This window comes from Castanea sativa, chromosome 11 (assembly GCF_040712315.1).
Source record: "Castanea sativa cultivar Marrone di Chiusa Pesio chromosome 11, ASM4071231v1".
Taxonomy (NCBI): domain Eukaryota; kingdom Viridiplantae; phylum Streptophyta; class Magnoliopsida; order Fagales; family Fagaceae; genus Castanea; species Castanea sativa.
Genome location: NC_134023.1, coordinates 32,841,585 through 32,866,216, shown reverse-complemented (window position 1 = coordinate 32,866,216; position 24,632 = coordinate 32,841,585). Strand labels below are relative to the sequence as shown.

Here is a 24,632-nt window from a genome sequence, read left to right as displayed (position 1 = left end):
ATTTAGAAATAATTATTGGTACTTCATTTTTTATTTAACTATCTCATGCGTCGCACGAGTTAGCGACTAGTTTTGAATAATAGATGAACGTTTTGCATCCATGCTACTTCCAGCATTTAGATATAATGGACCCTCTAAATACCAGTTACCTTGCAAAAGGGAAATAAAAGAAAATTATTAAAAATATTTTTATATAGTGAATTTAATATTTTTTTATATAAAAAATTCAAATAAGGGGTATAGTTTATTATTAAAAAAAATTATTTATGATTTTTTAAAAATAAAATCAATATTTTTGGTAATTTTAAACAAAAAAATACATTTTAAGAAAGTTCCTTTACTCATTTTCCAATTGCCAAGCCCACCCACATCAAACAATTGACTTTCTCACCTACTTAATAATTTATATTCTTCTGTTATATACCTTTATTCTTCTTCCTCACCTGTTCTAACCATTTCTTTGTGTCTTCTCATCTTCTTCTTCTTCCTTTTTTTTTTTTTTTTTTTCACAAGGCCACAAGAAGCAGAAAAATGGCGGCTAGTTGCCCATTTCGGCAGCCGAAAACTACATTTCAAGAAAGTTCCTTTACTCATTTTCCAATTGCCAAGCCCACCCACATCAAATAATTGACTTTCTCACCTACTTAATAATTTATATTCTTCTGTTATATACCTTTATTCTTCTTCCTCACCTGTTCTAACCATTTCTTTGTGTCTTCTCATCTTCTTCTTCTTCCTTTTTTTTTTTTTTTTTCACAAGGCCACATGAAGCAGAAAAATGGCGGCTAGTTGCCCATTTCGGCAGCCGTATTGGTCTATTTTGGCCGAAATCGGACCAATTTGGCCGTTTTGGCTTGAATCGGTGTGAATCGAAATAAAAAAAAGAGGCAAATCTGCGAGTCAGATGCTGCGTCGGGACGAGTACAGTGCGGGTGCGATGACCCTGGAGCCGCACCTGTGCTTTCTTGGTAAAGAATCTTTGGTGATTACTATTCTATCCTTATAAAAGAATTGAGCCTAGTTGCAAAATGTGACGTCTACACTCGTGTAAGTCCATCCTAAACATGGGTTTAGGATTAACCCCCCAAACTTCATGTAAATTCTCAAGTAAAAGTTATTCTACTGACACAAGAAAACAAGAACAGTAATATTATGTGAATTCTCCAACGAAAGATATGCGATCCTCCACCAACAACTGACAACTAGGACACCAATGTTTGTGCCAAATGATATGCTGGAGCCATTCCAAGTAAATTCCCTAATTTGAAGGATTTTCCTCCAATCCCAAGAGTAATGCTAGGGGACCAGGCTACTCAAATGCATACAGCTTATGCAAAGAGGTTCCATATGATGGCAGCCTTATGACAACAAAGAGCCTGAGTACCCTCCAATCTCCATACGTTTCAAGTCTAGACTACCCTGAGTACCCTCCCTCTACAACAAAGAGCCTTCCAAGCCACCTGAGCACTATACACAATGCCATCAATACCGAGCCAAGATTTGATGTTTTATTTCATCTTGAATAGCTATACAAAACATTTCACTTTTAGAAGGATTAGCTTTAAGACTAGAATAACTTTCAAGTTCTTCCAAAGCACTCTTTATGAGCTTGACTGAATCGACAATTGTTGCTGAAAATGTCAACAAGTCATTAGCAGAAGTAAGTTGAGTGAGGTTCCGCCCGCAATATGGGTGAAAACTTAAGCTACCAGATTCCTGCACTCTCTTTTGTAATATTCTTGAAAGCACCTCCATGCCAAGAATAAAGAGATATGGTGACAAAGGGGGATTCACCTTGTCTTAACCCCGGCCACTTCTTAAGCAGCCATTAATAGCTATGGAAAAACTTGGACAGGTGATGCACTCTAACCCACTTCACAAACTTACAAGGAACACCAATTTCAGTGAGTTAGTGCAGAATGAAATCCCAGTTGACAGAGTAATGCCTTCATGAGGTCAACTTCAATGGTCCAGGACAACCTTCCCTCTATGGTAGTTCACCAACTCCAGTGATTGTTCTTGGCAATGCCTCTTCTTGGAATGAGAACAGTCTGATTTTTACTAACAATGCTAGGAAGACAAGGCCTCAATCTGTTTTCTATCTTTGAAATATACTTGTAAATAATGTTGCACAAGGGATAGAATGCAAGTCCTCCATCTTTTAGGGGTTAGGTACTTCAGGAACAAGAGCAACAACATTTGCATTAACTCGTAAATACTGCCTTTTTTTTTTTAGCTGTCATTTGAGTTTCGCCCATTAACTTTTTGTTTTTTGTTTTTGTTTTTACCTTTTAGTTATTTATTTATGGGCAAAACTTAAGTAAAGTACCTTAGGTGCTGTTCCTTAGGTTCTTCTCTTAAGATTCAGCCATGTGATTACTTAACTAAAAAAATATACTTCCATCCATGAAAAAAAAATCCACATGCCAAAATCTTAAAAGAGAAACCTAAAAAACAGTACCTAAGTACGGCACCTAAGTCTTGCTCTTTATTTATATATGTATGTTTATATACACACAACTTTATTTGTGCCTGCACTTGATTAAATATCATACAGCCACACTTACAATCACCAAATACCAAATACCATGCCTTTATTGAAACCCCAACAACAATAGAAGCAAATGAAAAAATTACAACATGAAATCTATGGTACATTATTTACAAATGACAGGAAACTAACAGAGGCTAAGGGAACTTATTACAGACTCAATAAACAAGTCTATTCTTTGGAGTTGGGGTTGAATTAACAAAAACTAGAACACCATGTACAGATGGAGATACAATAGGCCATGAACACCTATGGATCAGCTTTGCCTGCCACTTGCTCATCGCCGGAATCAGATTCATCTTCACTCAGCTCCTCATCACTAGATTTGTCTTCTGCGGCAGCCCCAATGTCTTCTGGCTTGGCATACTTCTCACAGTATTCTACATGGTGAGACAATACCAACAACATGAAGTTATATCAGCACAAGGTTATGGCATTGAAGAAAAATGGAGACAATGTTTGGTCTAGACAAGAAGTTCAATGTCAACGGAGTCAGAAAAAAAGATAACAAAAACAAAAAACATTAAATAAATGAGTGTCTTTTGAAATAACTTAAAAAAAAAAAAAAAAATCAACAAAATAATTGTGGTATCCAAATGCTTTATACTTGTCAAGAACCCATCAGTATATAAAAATGTCTAAAGCAAATGTCACAGCCCAAAGGCTCAAATTGAGCCTTCCTTGTTAAAGAGACAACAGCTAGATTGCTGTTATATTGCTTCACTTATGTTTCTTGGTGTAGGATGGTACAACCTGCAGCATATAAACTTCATGGTTCCTCAAAAATGTCAACACATAGATCTGTTCCTTCGCCAATAAACACCCTTAGATTCCCTTGATTGTTAAATTCACTCTAAAAAAATGAACATAACTACATATTTTTAAAATCTAATCGCTAAATTGCATGCTTTTTATGTTCTTAACACACGTCAAATTTCATATCAATCGGATGTTGAAGCCAAACCTTGTCCTATATAGTATAGAGGATTCAAGTATTTGGATGAACTTATTTTCATCAATTTATTTTGTTTATTGTGCAAAAGACAGCCATACCTTGAAAAAATTGATGCTTTTAGAAAGCTGCACATTCTGTTTTAAGATAAAAATACGCTTATCCAGGTCCAGGTGAAGGTAGCAGCACCTCTCTTCAATGCCCAGCCAATCACAATATTCAAGAAGAGTAGCTAAACTACTGTGTTTTGGGGAGACAACACCTTAAAGCCTCCAATTGAGTAATGTTAATATAACATATAGAGACACCTCTAAACCCTAAAGCTTAATGAGTTTGGGTCAACTATATTATATTAACCACTCACTATTATTCAATGTGGTATTTCACTCACACGTGTATACCCAATAATCTCCCCCCTTGTATAAATCATTGCCTCTCTATTGACTTCTAGACCTCTGTGTGGTCCACGAACAAGTCTTGCTTGCTCCCCCTTGCCTATGAGCTTTTCCTTCACCAACGCATCAATGAAACTCTTGTACACCATCATGACAATCACGTGTCAACCTTGCACGCTCATCCATGGGAACTTGGCCCATACTTCCGTGTCTATGGGAACCAAGAGCCTCACTGTCATCTAGCACCATTGGCAACACTCCTTTGTTGGGTGTTCTTCTAGGATCATTTTTGTGGGCCTTTTAGGCTTGCCTTGTGCAACGCACCCTTGTGAGATCTCCAAGTACACATACCTTATCCCCGATCCAATTGCAAAAGGGGCCCACCCTCACTCCATCTACAAAAGGACCTTGATAACCTTGCCAGGATAGCCCACCGCTCCAGACCACACAAGTCCAAGGTCCTAGCCATATGTCCAAACAATAAGAAGAAGTCACGTGCCTCATTAGAGCATTTTTGTATGTTCCCCTTAACCGGAGCCCATACATTCCTAGCTAGAGGACACTCCCATAAAATGTGACCCGTTGTCTCAGACTCTTGGCAGCGGACACCACAAAGCGACTCAACTAGGATCTTTCGACGATGCAGATTGTCTCTAGTTGGCAGACTGTTTGAGCAAGCTCTCCAAAGGAAGGTCCGAACCTTAGGTGGTACATTTAAAGTCCAAATCTTCTTCCATATGGGCTGATCCCACCCTTAATGAGTTTAAGCCAACAATGTTATATTAATCACTCACTCTTCTCATTATTATTCAATGTGGGACTTTACTCGTCTGTATACCCAACATTGAGTTCAAGCTGACGTACTCCGTTAGTGTTGGAGACGAAAATGGAAGAAATGGGTATAAGAAACAAATTCTAATGCTTTGACATTACAGCTAACAATAAAAACTCCCACCAGGAGTCACCAAATATAGGCTTGCAAGGGAGACTTCACATGATCCCTAACCCAAAAGAGACCTTTTCCAAGGATCTTGCCTTTGAACCTTTGATCCCCATTTATCGCAATCAGACCAACTTCTAGTAACTAGCTAAAATTTCCCATTCTTAATTACCACAACCTCGTTGCAGGTGGATGGATGATATTCAGCTAAAATTTTAGCCTCAGTTTCAAAACCACCAGGACATCATGTTTGGATCTACTGGTAATCCATGCAATGTGACCTTAATCCCAAGACTCATTTCTTCTCCAAAGCTATGGAATAAATAGCTTATTTTATCTCTGCATTCCAAATTTCAAACAAAAATCGGAAGGTAAAAACCTGAGTTGGACAGAGACACGGACCTTTCTTGTTGAAATTTGTAGTTGAAAATTTCTACTACACTGCTCTAGTATATAATTTAGCAAAATCATAATAGCAAACAAATAAAACACGATGCTGCGTGCAGAAACTAATTAGGAATTCCATAACGGACAACTAGATGGGTTTTTTGTTTGTTCATATAGCTAAAGTGAGCCACTCCATTTCTTTTCCAACCTCTATCACAATTCTTCTTTTCAAATTTCTCAAAACCAAAATATTGTACAGAAAGGTTTGAATTAAATCTGGCAATAGGCAGAGTCAAAGTCAATATTTAGCTCAGATTTGACCTGAATCCTATCACCAGGCCCAGTCCAAAACTCACCCAACAATATATGTCGACCAAATGCAAACGGGATTTCAGGACTAGAAGCCAAACCCGAAATTAACTTGCTTACAGTTGGCCAGTTACAAATTACAATGCACCTGAATTAAAAGGATTTAGTTAAAGAGGGACTGAGCTAGGCCATACCATACCAACTCCACTATTGATGCATTTAGTATATTATACCTTGAAAATACTATTATTACTTCAGAGAGCAATATAAAATGATGAAAAGGAAATAATTATATGCTACAGTGAAGGAAAAGGAAATAAAATGATGAAAAGGAAATAATTATATGCTACAGTGAAGGAAAAGGAAATAAAATGATGAAGAGGAAATAATTATGAATATATGCTACAGTGAAGGGACTAATCTATTAAACCCTATAGCTATTTCTAATTTTTCTCCTCTTTCAGTCTTCTCTCTCTTCTCATCTAACAATAATTTTCCAAAATTTACAACTCATCTGTAACACTGCCACCTTGAATTCTTGCTTTCATATTGTTGCTACAAGTAGTGCTTTTGTGCGGTAATTTACCAAACATGCCCATTACCAATGCTCTTAGAATATACCAAACATTACAATGCAGGCATAGGGAACCGGAACTAGAAATTTGAAAAGGATCAATACCTTTCACTCTTTGTTCATAAGAAGCTCGGTCACGCATCATCAAAGCTGCAGCCTCTCCATTCAATGGGTCTGATGGGTTGGGATACAGCAGAAGCTGCGGTAGGAATACTTCAAAAACATTTACTAGATCTGTAAAACATGGATGTCAACATATAAGACCAGAAGCACCAACCACCTTAAACTGGAGAATAGAAAATTTAAATTTATTAAAAGGCCTTATTAATTTTATTACCAAACATGGGGCTCCAGGTCTGATTAATGACATCTAAACAAACTGAACCTGACCTGAAATTGATAAAAGCAAGATGGTCAGTCTTGAACAAAGTTTCTCTTAAAATCAATGTTTATGGTAAACCAGTTGAGAAAAACACATACTTATAACATTTATATACTCACATCTCATCAACATTTGGGTGGTAGATCTTATTAACAAAGCCTATGGAGGGAGATTTATATGGATAAGCATCTGGTAGCTCAACTCTTATCCTCCACACACCTCCTTGATAAGGACCTGCCAGAATTCATCATATGAATTGGAGAAATACATCTCCTTTTCTTAAATATGTAAAGCCCCATTTCAGTCTAGTATTAAGACTTCTGTAGCTATGGACAAAAATAAGCAAACAAAAAAAATCTACCTCTGTTATAACCTGAAGTCTCTTAGTAATCTATACAGGGTTAAAATGGATATCGATTTCCACTAAAAGACCATGGTATATCTAATATAGAATTCAAAACATACTAAATTAATTTGCTTTCTAAAACCAAAAAGAGCACACAAGTACATAGACTTAAAAATAATTACATAAAGTAAGGGAATCAAAGAATTAAAAAGAAATTCCAAGAAATACAGTTGAGAAAAATTGATAATTGTAATTTTCTCTCATCACCCATATTAAATCAAGAGCTCCTAATATCTAAATTTGTTCAAAATAGCTAAATTTAGAAAGATGAAGCAAAAATAGCAAAGACCCATTATAGCAACCACTAAAAAGCTCAGAAATTCATGCACAAACACCGAAAATGGAAAGAAAATAAAAAGGCATATATGGGTATTGAAGATTACTCTCACTGGGTCCATTGAAATCTACATAGAATTCTTGCATGCCATCATTGATCATCTCTACCTTGTAGTCACTCATCATCCTAGTAAAACCAAAATGAAAAATACAAATGTCAGAATTAAAGAAAAGAAAAAAAAAGACTAAAAAAGACTAAAAAAGAAAGGAGAAAGATTATTAATTAGAGGGTTAACAGTTTCATCAAGTCCATCTCTCTGCGTTTGCTTGGGGAAGACATGATTTTTCTTTGTAAATTTTGCTACTTTTTTTTCTTTTTCTTCTCGTTTCTATGGTTTCAGAGAGAGAGAGACAGCAAGAGAGAGATGAGTTTCTTGTCCAACTGACAGAAGCAAAGCTTAAAAAAAAACGGTTCAGACATGAATGTGTGAAACAACGAGATAATAATGGAGAGAGAGATTTTTCCAATTAGGACCCATAATAATAGTTTAATATTTTTATCATTTTGCATTTGTGGATTGCTTGCATTTTCAAGATTCCTCACTTGCCACCCTTAGTCATTTTTCTCTTTATATATATAAAATTTTGACCCTTGTTATAACTTATATTGATTGTCTATGTGTATCATTCTATTCAATTTCAATCCACTTTTTAAAATATTAGAGTTTTGACATAAAAAATAGAAATTTGAAAAAGGTGAATAGAAGAATCTATGAGTTTTTATACATTTGAAATAAAAAATTTCGTGACTAAAATAATATCCCTAGAAAAAATAATATCAAATTAAATGTCAAAAGTTTTTATGCATTTAATAGTATACTTATATTATCCTAATATAATTTTCCTAACGAAATTATCGAATCCAACTAATATAGGGTATTAATCAAATTCTCATTTTGTACATTGAATTGAATTTCTTCATTTTGTTGTTGTGCTTTCAAGCAAAGTAATAAACAAAATATGTTACATAAATATATATATTTATATACTAAAAATTAATATTTCAAATTGTAGAAACATCTTAATAGATCAAAGGGATATAAATAAAATATGAAAATATAAATGATATAATATTAAATTAAAAATAAATATTAATTTTGATAACTTTGTTCTCAATTATGATAATTTAACTTCGTATAATATGATTCTCAAAAAAAAAAAAGCCTTCGTATAATACTAACTTATGAAATGCGATAATTTATTAAAAAAATAAGGACTTAAAGAGTATATGAAAGCCTAATTTTTCATAAGAAATTAAACAAGTAAGCACAACTCATCAATTAGATCCAACCCACATCCCATGGGTTAAGTTGGGTTTGGTTGAGTATTTTTAACTCTATAAGGCCGGATTGAGTAAAAAAAAAAAACCAACAACAACAACAACAACCATACAAACTGACTCATTCAGATCCATACATCCAATGCTTATAACTCATAAGTCATAAAAATTGACTTTGAATTCGAAATATTAATTTAGAAAAGCCTAAATTTGATTTGATTTTTTTTAAAGGTTTTATCCTATAAGATTCAAAATATTTTGGGTAAAAAATAACAAATTCAGTACAGATGACAAGCTCTCCAGTGGAAAGAATGCCGCACCTAAAAGGTGATCTTAGAGTTTTAGCCCCCCAATTTAAAGAAAGTAAGCTTAAAGTGGAGAAAATGTTATGAATTCTATATGGGGAGAGATATGTTGCAAATCATTATTAAAAAAAAAATGTTGCAAATCTTATAATGGAAAATCAATCAATCAGTTATTGATGGTAATGGTTTAATATAGCCATATAGGAATATTTGTATTGATTTACTAGATGCTTCCCTTGGTGCGAAGCCAATATCATTATCATTATCATTATCATCATCTTGAGAATGGCACAAAATGATATCAAACTTGACCATTACAATCCAAAAGTAAAATGGCAGTTCAAGATTCTAATCAACTTATTTGTATCTTTTAGACATTTTATTGGGCGGCCCAGCTCTTTAGACAACTTGCTCTTTGACTGCTACCTTACCTTCTACCTTTTAAAAGCGTGTGGGGTTACAAATATAAAAGGTATAGCTTGATGAGTCGGTGAAGCACATATCTAACATTTATGGGTCTTCTTTCCTGTTTCTGTTGAACCTTTTCTTTTCTTTTTTTTTCTTTTTTTTTTTCAGACCAATTTAATACACCTTTCCTATCATAAAAGAAAGCAGATGTACTTCCACAGCTTCCACAAAGAAATTCCTTTTTAAAAAGCTAAAATTTATGCTCAATTTGTTTTAAAGTAATTTACATGTAAAATATTTTTTTATGTTTAGTATGTTAAGTAAATTTTTTTAAGCAAACTACCAAAATTGTTGTCTCAACTCTGAAACAGTTGGTGTTGGAGGTCCGGTAACTGGACCATTGGAACTGCAGTTAGATCGGTGGCTTAGGCGACCAGACTGCCAACAATTATTATTAGAGCAATATCTCCGGTGACCGAACCGCTAACACCAGTCAACAAATTGACATCTTTAGTTACCAAACCTCCAACACCAATTGCAGTGTAACGTCTGTATCCATCGGACTGCCGATATCAGTCATTATGTGGCGTCTTTAGCCATCAAACCATTAGCATCGATCAAAGTGAGGTGTATCCTGCCTCCAAACAATCGGTACCGTTTGCCAAAGCAGAGTCTCCAAACACTACACAACTAGCATCAATCACGGAGCAAAGTCACCGGCCATTAGACCTTCGGCACCAATCACAAAGCAGAGTCATCGGACACCAAACTGATAACATTGTTGCCAAAGCAAAGTCTCCAACCATCAGACCAATGACCTAACAACCAAATGGGGGAGGGGAAGCTTGTATGTTTTTTGAAAATGTCTTACCAAATTTTTCAACTTTTTATGAAGGATTTTACTGTCAACGAAAAATAGTTTACATGCTTGACTGTATTTTACCTGCAAACAAATACCTGAAAATGGCAAAACATTTTTCTAAAAATGTTTTACTTCAAAACAAACAGAGTGTTAAGGCCAAAATATCATTTTGGTCCCAACATTTGGAGTTGTAATTAATTTTGTCTTTATATTTTGGTAGCAATCAATTTGGTTCCTACCTTCAATTCAATAACAAAAATTGACAACAAATTGAAAATATTAGGGACTAAATCGACCATAATTTCAAAATATAAGAATTAGATAGTATTTTTGCTTATAATTAATTGGGGAAACTTGTAGGTGCCTTTTTTTTTAATAATGAATAAAACTTGTAGGTGTCAAGTCTACAAGCATATACAATCATCCTTGCTCACTCTTTAGCAACATCTCGCCATATTTTGTAGGTCCAAAGGTGCATTTTTGCTAGACAAACAATTCGATAAAAGAAGGGGTTATACATATTGTTCAAAAGTACTCCTTAAACAAAGTAACAATTTAATTTTTCAAGTTGGTTTGGGCACAAATAGCATTCAACCTTGTCCAATCCTTATCAATGTGAACTACAGCCCATGAAGTCTAAAGTTTTTTTTAAATTTTTTTTTTTTTTTACAAAGAATTCTGTAAAGGGAAGAAAACTATGCTTTACAATGCTTCTGAATGAAGTCATTGTCCATTTATAATTCTTGGCAAGTTTTTGCACCTAAAACATGTAATGGTACTCCAAAGTTAGAGTAATTGCATCAGTTGTGGACAGAACAGAAATAGAGTCGCCACCTAGTTTTTGCAATGGTCTAGAAACCATATATATAGCATCCTCTCAAGTAAGGACCATTGATCTTACTACCAGAGATATGAGTTCGGAATTTAGGTACGTTCTTGGGAAGGTGTTAGGCACCCAAGATCGCCCAATCCTAAGGTTGGCCACCCATCATTGTGTCTTAAGTCTTAACCTCATTAAAAACATGCTCAACACTTGTATCTATACTCACACATACACACTAGCGTACATCTAAGCATACAACATGACATCATTCATCCCAAAACACATACATATCTATACCTAAAGCATAAGAAACCAATCCACACATAACCCTAACATTTATCTAATCAGGTAATTAAGGTGTTAACATAAACCCTAGTATCATACATCTAAACATGATTCATTATATAACATACCCTTACATCTCATTATGGCATCACATCATATTTAAGGCAGAAACATGTAAAATCAAATCAAAGTCATAAAATATCCAAACAACATGTGATTCATCTAAACACCAAAACAAGATCATATCACAAATGCATGAGCATTTCCAATGCATGACTTACCTTTTACTCACTTTGTAGCAACTCAATACCTATGACATTAATGCATGAGCATGTGAATGCATGTTCATGTCATCCAAACAAGAAAAATACTAGACAAAACCTAGTTTTAACATGTGATGGCAAACCCAAACAATTAAATGTGTGAAACAAAGCGTTGGAAGCATAAAAGCATGGAAAAGAGACTAAACAAACAAACATGTTAAATTAGAAGCCAAATAAAAGAAATAAAAGTGAGGGTTTTTGGGCTGCGACTTGTGCACACAAGAACAAGCCTGCGTACACAAGGAAGATTATGCGCACGCAGCCTCTTGCCCAAAAAACCCAAAAACACAAAAAACATGGTAGAACCTCAAAATAGAAATTCTTACAACGTAACATGCATTTTAAACATACAAAAATGTAAACCTAATCTAGAAAAGCTAAAACATATTATAACAAACAAAGAAGCAAATAGAAAGATTTAAAGGCAAAAAAGAAAAAAGAAAAAAAAAAGGAAAAGAAAAGGTTAAAACTAATGCCTCAAAGAAAAGCTCTTCAACCTTGATTTTTGATCGTTCCCCTCAATTAAATCTATTCAAAAACCAAAAAGAAAGTGATTAGCAACGTTAAACTAAAAGGATTGGGGACAGAAAAAGGTCTCAATCAAATAAAATTGACTTGGGAGTATTTTGTGTGAAACTCCTTTTGATTCACTATTTTCTAGTGAATCTTGTATTTTTCTCGTGGGATTTTTGTGTATTTTGAAAATATACCATGTAAATTTTTATATAGTGGAGAAAATGGGATTTTGAACGGCTTCCAGATAATGTGAGATTCATTCCAAACCTCAGCCATTATTTTAGAAAACTTGCATTTTTTATGTTTCTGAAATCTTAATTGCGTACATAGGAGAGTGTTTGCATACGCATGCTTTGGCCTACGTACGCAGGCCACTACCCACGTACATGGGCCGAGAGCCACTTTGGTTATTTTAATTCTAAAAATAGATTTTACTTATTTAAAATGTTATATTTTCATTTTAACATTCCTCAAGTCAATTTGATATCTAATTGGGCTCTAAACTGGCATTAGGCCTTAGAGTTTGGGCATCATTGGGGAATGAGGGGCCGAATCGTAAGGGGTACAAAATGTGGTGTTTACATCAGTGGATGTAAAATTGCTGTCTATTTTGCAAAAAAAAAAAAATCTTTTTCTATTTTTCACACCCACTTTTACAAAATACCCACATCAGTTTATCTATTCTACCATTTATTTATTTAAATAATCATTTTCCTCACTTTTTTTTATTGTTTATCTCAACTCTCCCTTGTAACCCATCTTAAACTCTCTCCCTCTCCATTCATACTGCCGCCTCCATGGATGAAACTCACCTCTCCCTCTCCCCCTCTTGGTTGAAATTGCCTCTCCCTCTCTCCTTCACGGTCACAAGCAACAATCCACAAGCACCGATCCACCACAAGCATTGATTCACAGAGATTCCTTCTAATCAACCCAAAAATTCTAATCTCCTCCATAAGCACCAAGACTTGTTCTATTCGACTTCCAAGCACCAACTCATAGCCATAAGTTCACAAAAATGCTCTCTCTGTCTTTGCTAGTGTGTCCATGTGTGGGTGTGTTTGACTTTTGGTTGATTTTGTGGTGTGTCCATGTGTGGGTTTGTTTGATTTTTGGTTGATTTTGTGGTGTGCCAATGTTGTGGTGGTGGTGGTTGGTGATGCTAGGTTGCGATGGTGGGTCTGTTTATGGAGTGGGTCTATGTGTGGTTGGTGGTGTTGGGTTGTGGTGGTGGGTCTATTTGCTGTGGTCGGTCTGTGTGTGGTTAGCAGTGCTGGGTTACGGTGTTATGAGTTGCGGTGTTGGGTCTGTGTGGTTGGCAGTGCTGGGTAATCAATTGTAGAGATTATGAGTTGAAGAAAGAGTCAAGGGAAGAGAAAGAATGTGAGGGGAGCGAAAAATATTAAAATAATATATAGAAAGCTACAGTAACCATGCATATATGCACAGTTACTATAGCACTTGTGTATATATACAAACTTAGAGCATTCGTATCAGTGGATGCAAAATTTCTATCCATGTTGCAAAAAAAAATGTTTTTTTTCTACTTTACACACCAATTATTACAAAACACTCACATTAGTTTATCTATTCTACACGTTTATTCAATAAAATATTCATTCTTAAACCATCTCACTCAATACCTCTCTCTCACAGACCCAACACTACCCAAAATAACCAACATCTAGCCACTATCAACAATCAATCCACACCCATCATCAACCCACCCAACCACCATGATCAAGCCAGCCTCCATTATTGACCCAACCATCAAAATCTCAAAACCACTAATCAAAACCCACCGATCAAAATCTCAAAACCATCAAACAAAGAAAAAAGAGAGCAGCGATGATTATCAACCCAGCCTCCATCATCAACCCACCTATCAAAATCCAAAAACCACTAATCAAAATCATCAAAACCCACTTATCAAAATCATCAAAACCATCAAACAAATAAAAAAGAGAGCAGCGGCGATTGGTGAGACATTCGGCAAGAGCAGCGGCGATCAGCGAGAGCTTCGGCAAGTGAGGTGATCAACGGTGGCACAGTTGTGGCAAGAGAGCAGTGGAGATTAGTGGCATGGCTAATGTGAGGTGAGAGTGAGAGGTACCAGAGAGGAAAAGAGAGAGTGAGGTGAAAGTGAGACCAGAGAGAAAAAAGAAATGGTAAAATATTAAATGCAAAGCTACAGTAACCGTGCGTATATGCACGGTTACTGTAGCATTTTGCATATATACAATCTTATGTAAGCACTAATGTGGGTGGTATTTTAGTGAAAATGTGTAAAACTAATCCCTTTTTTCTATTTTGCATCCACTAATGCGAATGCTCTTATGCACCATTGATGTGGGTATTTTTTTGGGTAAAATGTGTAAAATTAGGCTCTTTTTTTTATTTCCCACTGGCTAATGCAGGTGCTCTAACCACAGGAAAAAAAAAAAAACAAAATCCACCGCCAAGAAAGCAGTATAACTTTTTTTTTTTCTTTTGAGAACGAGAGCAGTATAACTTGTTCTCATTTAATAGGAGAATTAGAATTCGAATCGCCACTCCTTATTATTGTAATAATTAAATTATCAAAAAAATGTTTATATATATATAATCCATCCCACGTTATTAGTTAAAAATTCTAAAGTCACATCAATTTTCACAAAATGTTTTACAATTAAAGCGGTAGCAAGTTGTTAATAATAGATAATAAAAAGATATAATTGGTGGGCTCAAAAACTAATTAATAAAAATTGTTAACTCAATTCTTGTGAAAAATTATTGAATTTGTGTTAGATTACTAATTATTAATATTTGCCGCAGGATGGACGGTGTGTGAGTGGTAACAGGTGCTGTCCCTTCCTTTAACATTAATGTAGATATATTCTTACATAACATTGCAGATTCATTAAAAAAGTGCAATGTGTGTGAATTGTAAAATATGATTATATGAGTCATCCAGACGATAAGGATAGGATTTGATGCAACCAAAATTTTGGACTAATAAAAAATGGTCACATTTTGTTTGAAAAGGAAGTCATGTTCACATGGCCTGACTTAAACCAGGCCTTCCCATCCATTGTATTAAAAAGACACAGAAAAACCCTGTCCACCCCTAGTTTCGAAAACATTGAAGCAACTTTCGTTTTTAATCAAGAAGTAAACAACCCAAATCGTATCAATAATTTTTTAACAACTAAAAGATGGATTGGTTGCTTTTTTGAAGTCACTCTTGCACTATTTTTTTTTCACCTCATAGGCATAGGGTGTTTATGTAGAAACAGTCCATTAGTGGTTGAGTGGGAAGTTGGATGAAGTAACAGCTCAAAAGCATTACTCTAGTGAGAAGCACATAGGTGTTCTCTCGCATGAAGGGGCAAGCCCACTTTGGGTGCCTCTAATTTTCTGTTCAATTTCTTACAGAAGAATAATAGGAGTCCACTATTTCTTTGTGTTTCTCTTCTCCATTTTCCCATCTCAAAGGAGATTTTAGGTTACAATTATTCTTACCAAACAAAAGAATCTTTGAGACAAAAATATGATTTGAGAACTTATACTTCAAACTTTCAATTAGAAGTCATTCTTCCTGAAATTGCATCCAACCCATAAGTTGTCTTAGTTCTTGAGGTCTGTTTGAGAAGATGGAAATGAATAAATAAAAGGATCTTTAACAAATGCTTCACCTATTTTCCTATTTAGAAACTTAGTACAAAGCAATGAAATAATTATGACAGAATGTTTATTTTGTACCATTCTTTTATGATCTATCCTTTTTTTTTTTTCCATTCCATTTTTTATAAGCTCTCAAAATGTTTGCCTCATGGGATTAGTGATCACCCTATGGAGTGTTGACCTCACGGGGTTCAGCACCATGTATTTGCTATCATGTGCAAGGGTGGCATTGGTGCTTGATGGCCTAGCCCTCCGATGCAACGCATTACGAAGCCCCTAATGCACGCTTGCAACAGGTACAAACGCAGGGCTTTGTTTCTTTTAAAAGACTAAAGTACGTCTACTCCTAATACCAATTGGTTTTAAGAGTAGTAGTTAGTATCACAGTCCTAACAAGTAGTATCAAAGCAAGGTTACAAATTCAAATCCCCCAGGTGTCGCTGGGGTGATTGTTGGCCTTATAGGTCCACAAGCCCACCTATTGAAAAATTCTGGTACCACAAACTAATGCACAACTTTGTGACACCAGAACTTCTCCGGTTCTCCCACCTTATTAATCCTGTATTCGTTGTCATGTGCAAGCATGACATCAGTGCTTTACAGCTAGTCTGTCAATGCTACACACGGCAAAACTCTGCTTGCCCGCCCGCAGCGTGTACTAACATAGGCTTTGTGCCCTTTAAAAGACTAAAGTGCGTTCTTTTTCGAACAACAATTGATTTTAAGAGTAGTGATTAGCATTTAATAAAAATTTAAATACCTACATACTTCCGTGAACGATGGCTTGCTAGGATGTCAAGGTTGGTACAAGGCCTCTTTTGATTAAGAGTAAGTTGGTTGAACAAAAGAAAAACAAAGTGAGGTAATTGCGTTGGATTTAGTACTCATTAACGTCTAAATTATTTTGATTTATACAAGAAAAGGAACCTGACAACTTAAGCAAAGTATAACAAATACTTTTGACCAAATTAAGAGTCCAGCAAAAGTGGGATACCTTGCATTCATTGCATTATTACCTCATCATAGCCACATACTAGGCACTTAGGCTCTACCCCATTGCCCATTATAGTGACTTTTATTGGCCAAACTGTAAACTAGTCATAGGTCACAACTCACATCACATGCCAAACATCTCTCTTAATTTTCTCAACTAAAGGCTGCATCGCAGATGTAAAAGGACTGTTGGGGAGTGCTGCTGTTTAGCGTTTATGTAGCTGCTGTTTAGACTGTGTATGTTGTGGATATTTCATTATGTAGCTGCTAACGTGGTTGTATTTTGTACATTTGTAGTTGGGGAAATTAAAAAAAAGAGTCATGCATTGAAAAGGGGAAGGAATGAAGAAAAAATTAAAGGAAGTTGGTTATAGTGAATGTGGAATGTCCAATTGATAATTACATGCAAAGTTGAACGATGTAAATGTCAACATTTCCTTACATTGATTCACACTTTTTTATTATTATTTTATTATAGCATAGTGACCAATAAAAGCAAACACATCAGCTCATCTAAAAATTTCCTCTATTTTACACAAAACCTCCTTTTAAAATTTTACACATTCATTTTTACAAATTACTCACATCAGTTCATCTATCCTACTCCCTCTATTAATTAAATAATAATTTCCTCACTTTTTTTTATTAATTCTCTCAACTAACCTACGCGCCTCTTCATTTCATTTCTTCTCTTCTTCCGTTCTGATTAATTTCTCTCCCTCTCTCTCTCTCTCTCCTTCTCTTCATTTCTTCTCTTCATTTCTCTCTCTCTCTCACTCTCTCTCTACCCAGATCATCTCTCTCACTCTCTCTACCCAGATCATCTCTCTCACTCTCTCTCTACCCAGATCAACGCTCGATCCGAGCTCCGATCCAGCGCTCGAAGCGCGACCCGAGCTCCGATCCAGCGCTCCGAGCGCGATCCGATCTCCGATCCACTCTGATCTAGTCGCTTCGAGCACCGATCCACTCCGATACGCTCCAATCCAGTCGCTCCGAGCACCGATCCGAGTTCCGATCCAAGCTCCAACCGCTCCGATCAAGCGCCGATCTGTATTTGTGTATCTATGTTTTTTTTTTTTTGAGCAAGTGTTTGTGTTGAGTTTTAGTTGGGTTGGTTGAGAACAGAAAGGAGAGAGAAAAAAAAAGAGCGAATGGAAATGATAAAATAATGCTATAAATGAGCTATAGTAACCGTGTAAATTTACACGTTACTGTAGCTCGGGGATGAGTTTACAAAATTTTAGACATTTTTAAACCCACTGATGTGGGTGTTTTTTTGCTCAAAATGTGTAAAATTGGTAGTTAGGTTTATTTTAGAAACTTTTACATCCACTGATGTGGATGCTCTAAAAATGATTTATTCATCCCTTTAGGTAATTAATAAAACACATATGCAACATAAAATAATAATGATAAATTAACAAATATTTACATTTAACCTTCATTAAATAAATAAACACCAACATTTTTTGTTTTGAGAAATTAAACACCAACATTTGAAAATGATAAACTAGGATTCATTTTCAAATTGACCAAATAAATATTAAACTAAAATAAGATTTAACTCGAACATATTTTAAGAAAGATAATTTGTAATCTATATCTATATACATATATATATATATATATATATATATATATATATATATATATATATATATATAAAGTCAAAACTCAGAAAAAATTTCAATTAAATTTTAATTGGATTCTCAATTTTGTACCACATATCCCATTTAATTTCAAATTTTTGTGTCAAGTGAATTATTGAGTGTAAAAATCAAAGAGTCCAAATTCAATTAGATTCTAAAAATCAAAGAGTCGAAATTGTGATTATTTTTAATTATACCCGTGTTCATGCATAGGATTACACACTAGTTACTTCTAAAATGTATAAACATAATTACAATGCTTGATTTGCTTGATCCTGTGAAGTTATTAGAAATGAAAATCTAAACAACTATATGATACATGACGATATAAATTACAATTCATTTCAATGAGAATTTTCAACGAGAATAATGTCATTCATTTTCTTGTGCTACAATTATTTTCATTGTTATCTTTGGTACTACACATGCAAGAATCTCATTATTATATATGATTTTCTTGTCATGTGATGTGAAATTCATGCATGAGCCTATTCTATATTATGCATGGAATTTGTTTATGCATGAGCCTATTCTATATTATGCATGGAATTTGTTGATGCATGATATATAATTTTTTTTTTCTATGGATTTTTTTTCTATTATTTCTTTTGACGCAATTTTATAATCAAATGCTGGAATTTTGAGACTTATGTGAAAGAAGCATTATTTTATGTGATAATTTTATATTTTGGATGAAATATTAATTTTCCTACATGATGCAAAAATGATCATAAAAATTGTTCACAAAAAAACTATTCTAACACATGATTACGAAAACTCAATTCAGTAGCTACCTATTTCTTGCCGGACCTATTTGGATTGTTTTGTGAAAATATTAGATCCTACAATCTGAATCAAGATTTTAGTAACTATAGTATGAAGTGATGAAGTTCCATATGCCACTTTTGAGTAAAACGTCAACAAAGATGAAGTGTAACCCATTTTCTCTCTTTGTCAAAACAAATATTGTAAGGCACATTCGACAAGGTCAAGCCCAAAGAATTCTCAGTTCTCACTAATAGGTGATATTCACAACAGCTTCATTTGGGTATTGGTTGTTCCCCTATTACATTAGTGATGTTCAAGAGGAAAATATGATAGGTCAAGAATGTATTGACCATTTGTGATGAATTAATTGATTAATTAGCCAAGTTTATTAATTAATCAAATTAACATGCAAACGTCAACAAATTAATCAAAAAAATCACCAATTAACTAAAGTTTGCAGCAGAAAATAAATTGATATGGTAATTTGTTTACGAATGAGGAAACCTACATGGCAAAAACATCATTGGGTGATTTTAAGGTCACCACTCCCGAGAATTCACTATTATTATAACAAGCGGTTACAAGTAAAGGAATCTCAGTACCTTATGTCAACCTACATTTGAACCCTTACCCCAATACCCAATTAGCTTTGTTCTATAGTGACAATCTCTCCTTTCAATGCACGGCTCCCAGTACGCGACTAACCAATTGCACGAATCTCAGTACGCGACTTACTCCTTTGCACGAATCTTAGTACGTAACTAACTCCACAGCAACCATTTGATTGTTGTAGTTGATTTGCAGCAGCTTCACATAGAAACACCAATAAGATCTTCAATGTTGGTGCAAAAGACTTTGCTTGCTTACGAAACCCAAAGGCGTACAAGAAACGCAGCAAGAACTCTTTCTTCTGTAGGAGGAGGCTAGGGTTTCAAAAAGAAAATCTTATAAAGCTCTCTAGAGTTAGTTTTTTTTTTTTCCACCTCCTTTAAATAGGAGCTTAATGAGCTCTCCTATTCCAAATAGGTTTATACAAACCATGGGCTTTCCTAGTCCAATAAGGATTATACAAACCCATAAACAAATAGTCTTTTAGAATAAAAAGGTTGCTGGCTATAGTCTGAATTCCGTAAGCTCGATAGATCAAGACATGTGTCGAGTTTTAAGGAATCTCGACAGATTGAGCTTCTATCAAGAAGGTATCGAGACCTGCAAATTGCAATTTTCTTGAGTAATTCTTGAATAATCTTCATGTCTTCAATTTAACCACTTGTAATGATCATCTTGAACCTATTTAGATTTACCCAAATACAAGTAAAATGTGTTTTGTGAAAGGATATGCCAATTACATAAAAATATGTCCTTAACAAAATCTACAAGAGAGATAATATACACCAAATTGCTCCTAATGAGATACTAAATGAAATAAGGAAGATGGTATTGGTGAAAGAGGGTACTTGAAGAGTGTTGCTAAGTGAAAGATGATTGCTTGAACACCTGCTGAATTAGAGAGAACATTGTAGTTTCTAAGTATAATGAATGTGAGAATTTTTTGTTTATAGGAGGGAGGGTTACAAAGTGTTTTGCTCTATTTTTTCCTTCTCCTTTAAAGCCTAGTATTTTGAATTGTAGCCACACACACACACACACAAAGAATCCCCAAGGTAGCTTGTAACAACTAGGTTTTTTTTTTCTAGGAGGGGCCAAGCTAAAGTGCTCAACATTAAGTTAAAAAATTTTTTATTATATTTTAAAATTGTGTCTTTCATTCTTTAATGATATTAAGAGTGCATTTGTTTAAGGCTGTCTAGTAGCAATGTTTAAGTATTGTTATTCAATTTTAGTGTTGTAGAAATACGCATTTGAGTGTTATAGAAACATATGTCAAAAGTACTATTGTTGTTTAAATACTAAAAACTGTTATTTAAACAACAGTATCAAACAACCTCATACTCCCTAAATACGCGTTTTTAAAAGAAGTGTAGAACGCCTTTTTAAATAAGCAAGGGAGTCTAGTATTTACAAAGGCCCCTTAAAAACCATTTATAATTGATCATAGGTTTTTCATTAAATTACTCACTTTAAAAATTTGAATATTGAATTTTAATATATGACAGACAAACGTAAAAGAATAAAACAATCTAATTACTTAAATCATTATCTACTAAAGAAATAGATAGTAAACCATTTTTGTCAAATTTAAAAATAACATAAAATAGTAGAACATTAAAAAGATACAAGCTACAAAGTAAAAGTACAAACCACTAATCTAATATAGGAAAAAATGTTCATATACCCGCTGAATTTTAATATACTGGCCATGACATCCCTAAGTTTTTATATTGGTCAATTTACTCAATTAACTTTATGCACTTACCAAATTAGTACTTTGTTAGTTTGGTGTTAAAAACTCAAAAAAAAACTAAAGACAACTCACGTAAACTTAAAAAATACTAAAATCAATTCTCTGAACTTTGAACCTGATAGAAAGAAGAGAGAGAAACGTTGTGAGAGAGAGAAAGACACAAGCCGAAAAAGGTGAAGCCCAAAACCACTAACTTGGGCTCAGAAAAATTTGCAATAAAATTATTTCGCTCCCACTGCAAGCCATGAATATGAAACCAATTTTCTCTCTCTTCTTTTTATTTTTTTTATACCGGTTTCTCATTAAGAGTATGTTTGTTATTTTCTTCCACCATCACAAATCCATTGCCTCGTTCTTTGCCTTGCTACAGACCTCAATAGTTAGTAACTTTATATTCATTTGTTTATTCTTTTACAAAAACTTTCTAGGTGTTTGATGAATTCAATGAAATTTGATCCTTTGTGTTGTTAGGACTTGGAATTGGATTGGTGGGTTTTGGTTACTTTTCTTTGTTGGGTCGTGGAATTGGTACAACGGTAATAATGGTGAATGTTGAATGGCGGATCCAAATATGTTGGGCGAGGGAGGGCAATGGCCCTTAGCCCCTCTAGCATCCCAGTGTTAATAGAAAAACATGTAAATTTCAAATTGAAACGAATAAAAAATATGAAACTAAAACAAAAAATGAAGACCCTTATTGTGCAACTTTTTGTGGGTGCTAGTAGCATTAAAATAATTATGCATTGAACTTCTAAAATTGAAATACTTAAGCACAATCCTATATATTAGTACTAATAAGGGGAAATTCACTTTACCCACTTGTGTGTGGCCCGTTTTAACAGTGCCCACCCATGATTTAAAAGTTATCACTTAACCCACCTATGGTGGCCTCCGTTAGACCCCCATTACCCACTTCTGCTCTTTCCGTTAGAAAATCTCATTTACTATATAAGTCAAAATTAGAACTTGAATAGAACCCTAAAAAAAAGAACGAGCTCTCTCCCTCACTCTACCTTAGAACCCCCCAAAAATCCCCAAACTCATAATCCCTTTCTCTCTTTACTTTGATTGCCAAATTGAAATCCCCAAACACTTGCAAGCAAGGAGGAGGTGTGTTAAAGCTTGGGTTTTCCTCTATATCAGGTATGAAATGACTCTCTAGGGTTTACCATTGTTGTGTTTGTTCTTTTTCAATTTGTAATGATTGATGAAGGTGATTCGGATTAAAGTTTTTCTGTCATAAAATTAGTGGTTTACCATTTTTGGGTTTACCATTGGTGTGTTTGTTCTTTTATAGTTGACATTGATGACTATGGTCCCTAGGAATATTTTGGTTAAATGCATCTTTAGGTTGTCTGTGGCCCCATGGAGCCAAATGGTTTAGTTGGTTGTGTTCCTTGTCTTTGACCCCACGTTAAATGGTATTTTATGTGCAACTGAAATTATTTTGCTTTTGTCAATGATTGGTGCTCTCTGTGCATATGTTGGTTATGTATTTAATTACTGTTGTTTGTGCATGTGTTTTAACTCCAACAGATGGTTGCTGAAATTCGTTTTGATTTTACTATTCACCATAGTGGGAATTTTGAGTGGAACCTTGGTTTAGAGTATGTAAGTGGTGAGGTATTTACAATGGGTAATGTTGATCAAGATTTACTAAGTCATTTTGAGATACAAAACATTTGTGCTGAGGTTGGGGGACCCATTAACAGTAGGATTTATTATTTAATACCTGGTGGTGACTTAGAGCAAGGGTTAAGGTTAATTACTTCATATGATGATGTGACCTACATGTGTGAACTACATGCTGAATGGCCAACAAATGAAATCACACTTTATGTAGAACTTGAAGTTGAACCAATTGCTATTGAAGAACCTATAGTTGAACCAGATCAACCATTTGCAATAGACCAGCCATGGGAAATGAATGATGAAGATGATAATACTGATTGTGAGGAGGTGACCAATAATGTCTCTATTAGATCATCTATGGTTGACCAAAATAATGTTAGTGAAGAACCTATTGAGAGTTTAAGGGATGGTAGTGTTGGTGGAGCAGTGCATGTGGATGACCATGCTACCCATGGACTAAACATGGATGACAATGCTACCCATGGACAAATTGTTGGTAGTGAAGATGTTCATGTGGATGAACCTGATTGGCTAGATGAAGGATATGAAGGACCAGATTATCCTGATGACATATTTGGTGCTCTAAACAATGAGGTGCCCAATATGAGAAAGCATCAAAGAGATACTAAAAATGTAAATGAGAGAGAGCATTTGAAGGAGCCAGTTACAGATAATGGGAAAAGACCAGAAGCTACTACCAGTGATCAAGCTGCTGGTGATAATGATTGGGCTAAAAAAGCCCTTGATGATGATGACACTAGGAGCATTAACAGTTCTGAGGATGAGGATAAAAGGGTGAGATTTCCAGAGTTTAATGAGAAGACTGGCATGAGTAACCCTCAGTTATGCAAGGGTATGAAACTCTCAAATGGGAAGGTGTTTAGGGCTACCTTGAGGGAATATGCAATAAAAAAGTCTGTGGACACTACGTTCAAGCTTAATGAAAAGACCAAATTTTCTGTCCACTACAAGAATGAATGTGGTTGGAGGGTATATGCATCACAGATTGCAAGGGAATTAACCTTCTAGATAAAGACCATGGTTCCAACTTGTGCATATGGGAGGATATTCAAGCATAGCCAGGTCACTTCTACATATGTGGCTAGGAAGTACTTGGATGATTTCAACAAAATCCCTAATTGGGCAATTTCTGGTGTGAAGCATCAAGTTATGCATGATGTGTTGGTGGACTTAAGCAGAAATCAAGTGTACAGAGCTAAGATGAAAGATAGAGAGTTCATACTAGATGATGAGAGGTTGCAGTATGGGAAGCTCAAGGACTATGAAAAGATGATAAGAGTAACTGATGTGGGGAGTAAGGTGATTCTGTAAATTGCAATTACTGAGCCTAACACACAACCCAAGTTCAAGAGGATGTATATGAGATACAACATATAGAAAGTTGGATTCTTAGGGGACTGTAGGCCACTTATAGGATTAGATGGTTGCCACTTGAAGGGCAAGTTTGGTGGACATATATTATCAGCAACTACAAGGGATAGGAATGACAATATTTTCCCTGTTGC

At 34.8% G+C, this 24,632-nt stretch overlaps 1 protein-coding gene and 1 long non-coding RNA gene across 2 annotated transcripts; both read right to left on the bottom strand.

Annotated features, from left to right (window-relative positions):
• Positions 1–2,466: 2,466 nt before the first annotated feature.
• LOC142615777 (ubiquitin-conjugating enzyme E2 5-like) lies at positions 2,467–7,778 on the bottom strand. Its single transcript, XM_075788607.1, has 6 exons — positions 7,469–7,778; positions 7,280–7,359; positions 6,610–6,724; positions 6,446–6,498; positions 6,214–6,342; positions 2,467–2,931 (listed from the first exon to the last, which is right to left on the bottom strand). The coding sequence occupies exons 1-6, from the start codon at positions 7,510–7,512 to the stop codon at positions 2,801–2,803; spliced, it is 552 nt and encodes a 183-aa protein (XP_075644722.1). The 5' UTR covers positions 7,513–7,778; the 3' UTR covers positions 2,467–2,800.
• On the bottom strand, positions 4,373–5,436 carry LOC142615778 (uncharacterized). Its single transcript, XR_012840845.1, has 2 exons — positions 5,073–5,436; positions 4,373–5,016 (listed from the first exon to the last, which is right to left on the bottom strand). It is a non-coding gene; the product is annotated as an uncharacterized LOC142615778 (long non-coding RNA).
• Positions 7,779–24,632: the final 16,854 nt, after the last annotated feature.

Bases quoted from the DNA above. Each gene is read 5' to 3' on its own strand.
- LOC142615777 (XM_075788607.1), bottom strand. From the start codon at position 7,512: ATGTCTTCCCCAAGCAAACGCAGAGAGATGGACTTGATGAAACT. The intron at 6,343-6,445 runs GTAATAAAATTA...CATGTTTTACAG, and splicing joins GACCTGGAGCCCCATGTTTG to ATCTAGTAAATGTTTTTGAA. The intron at 2,932-6,213 runs GTATTGATCCTT...CTCACCATGTAG, and splicing joins TTATGAACAAAGAGTGAAAG to AATACTGTGAGAAGTATGCC.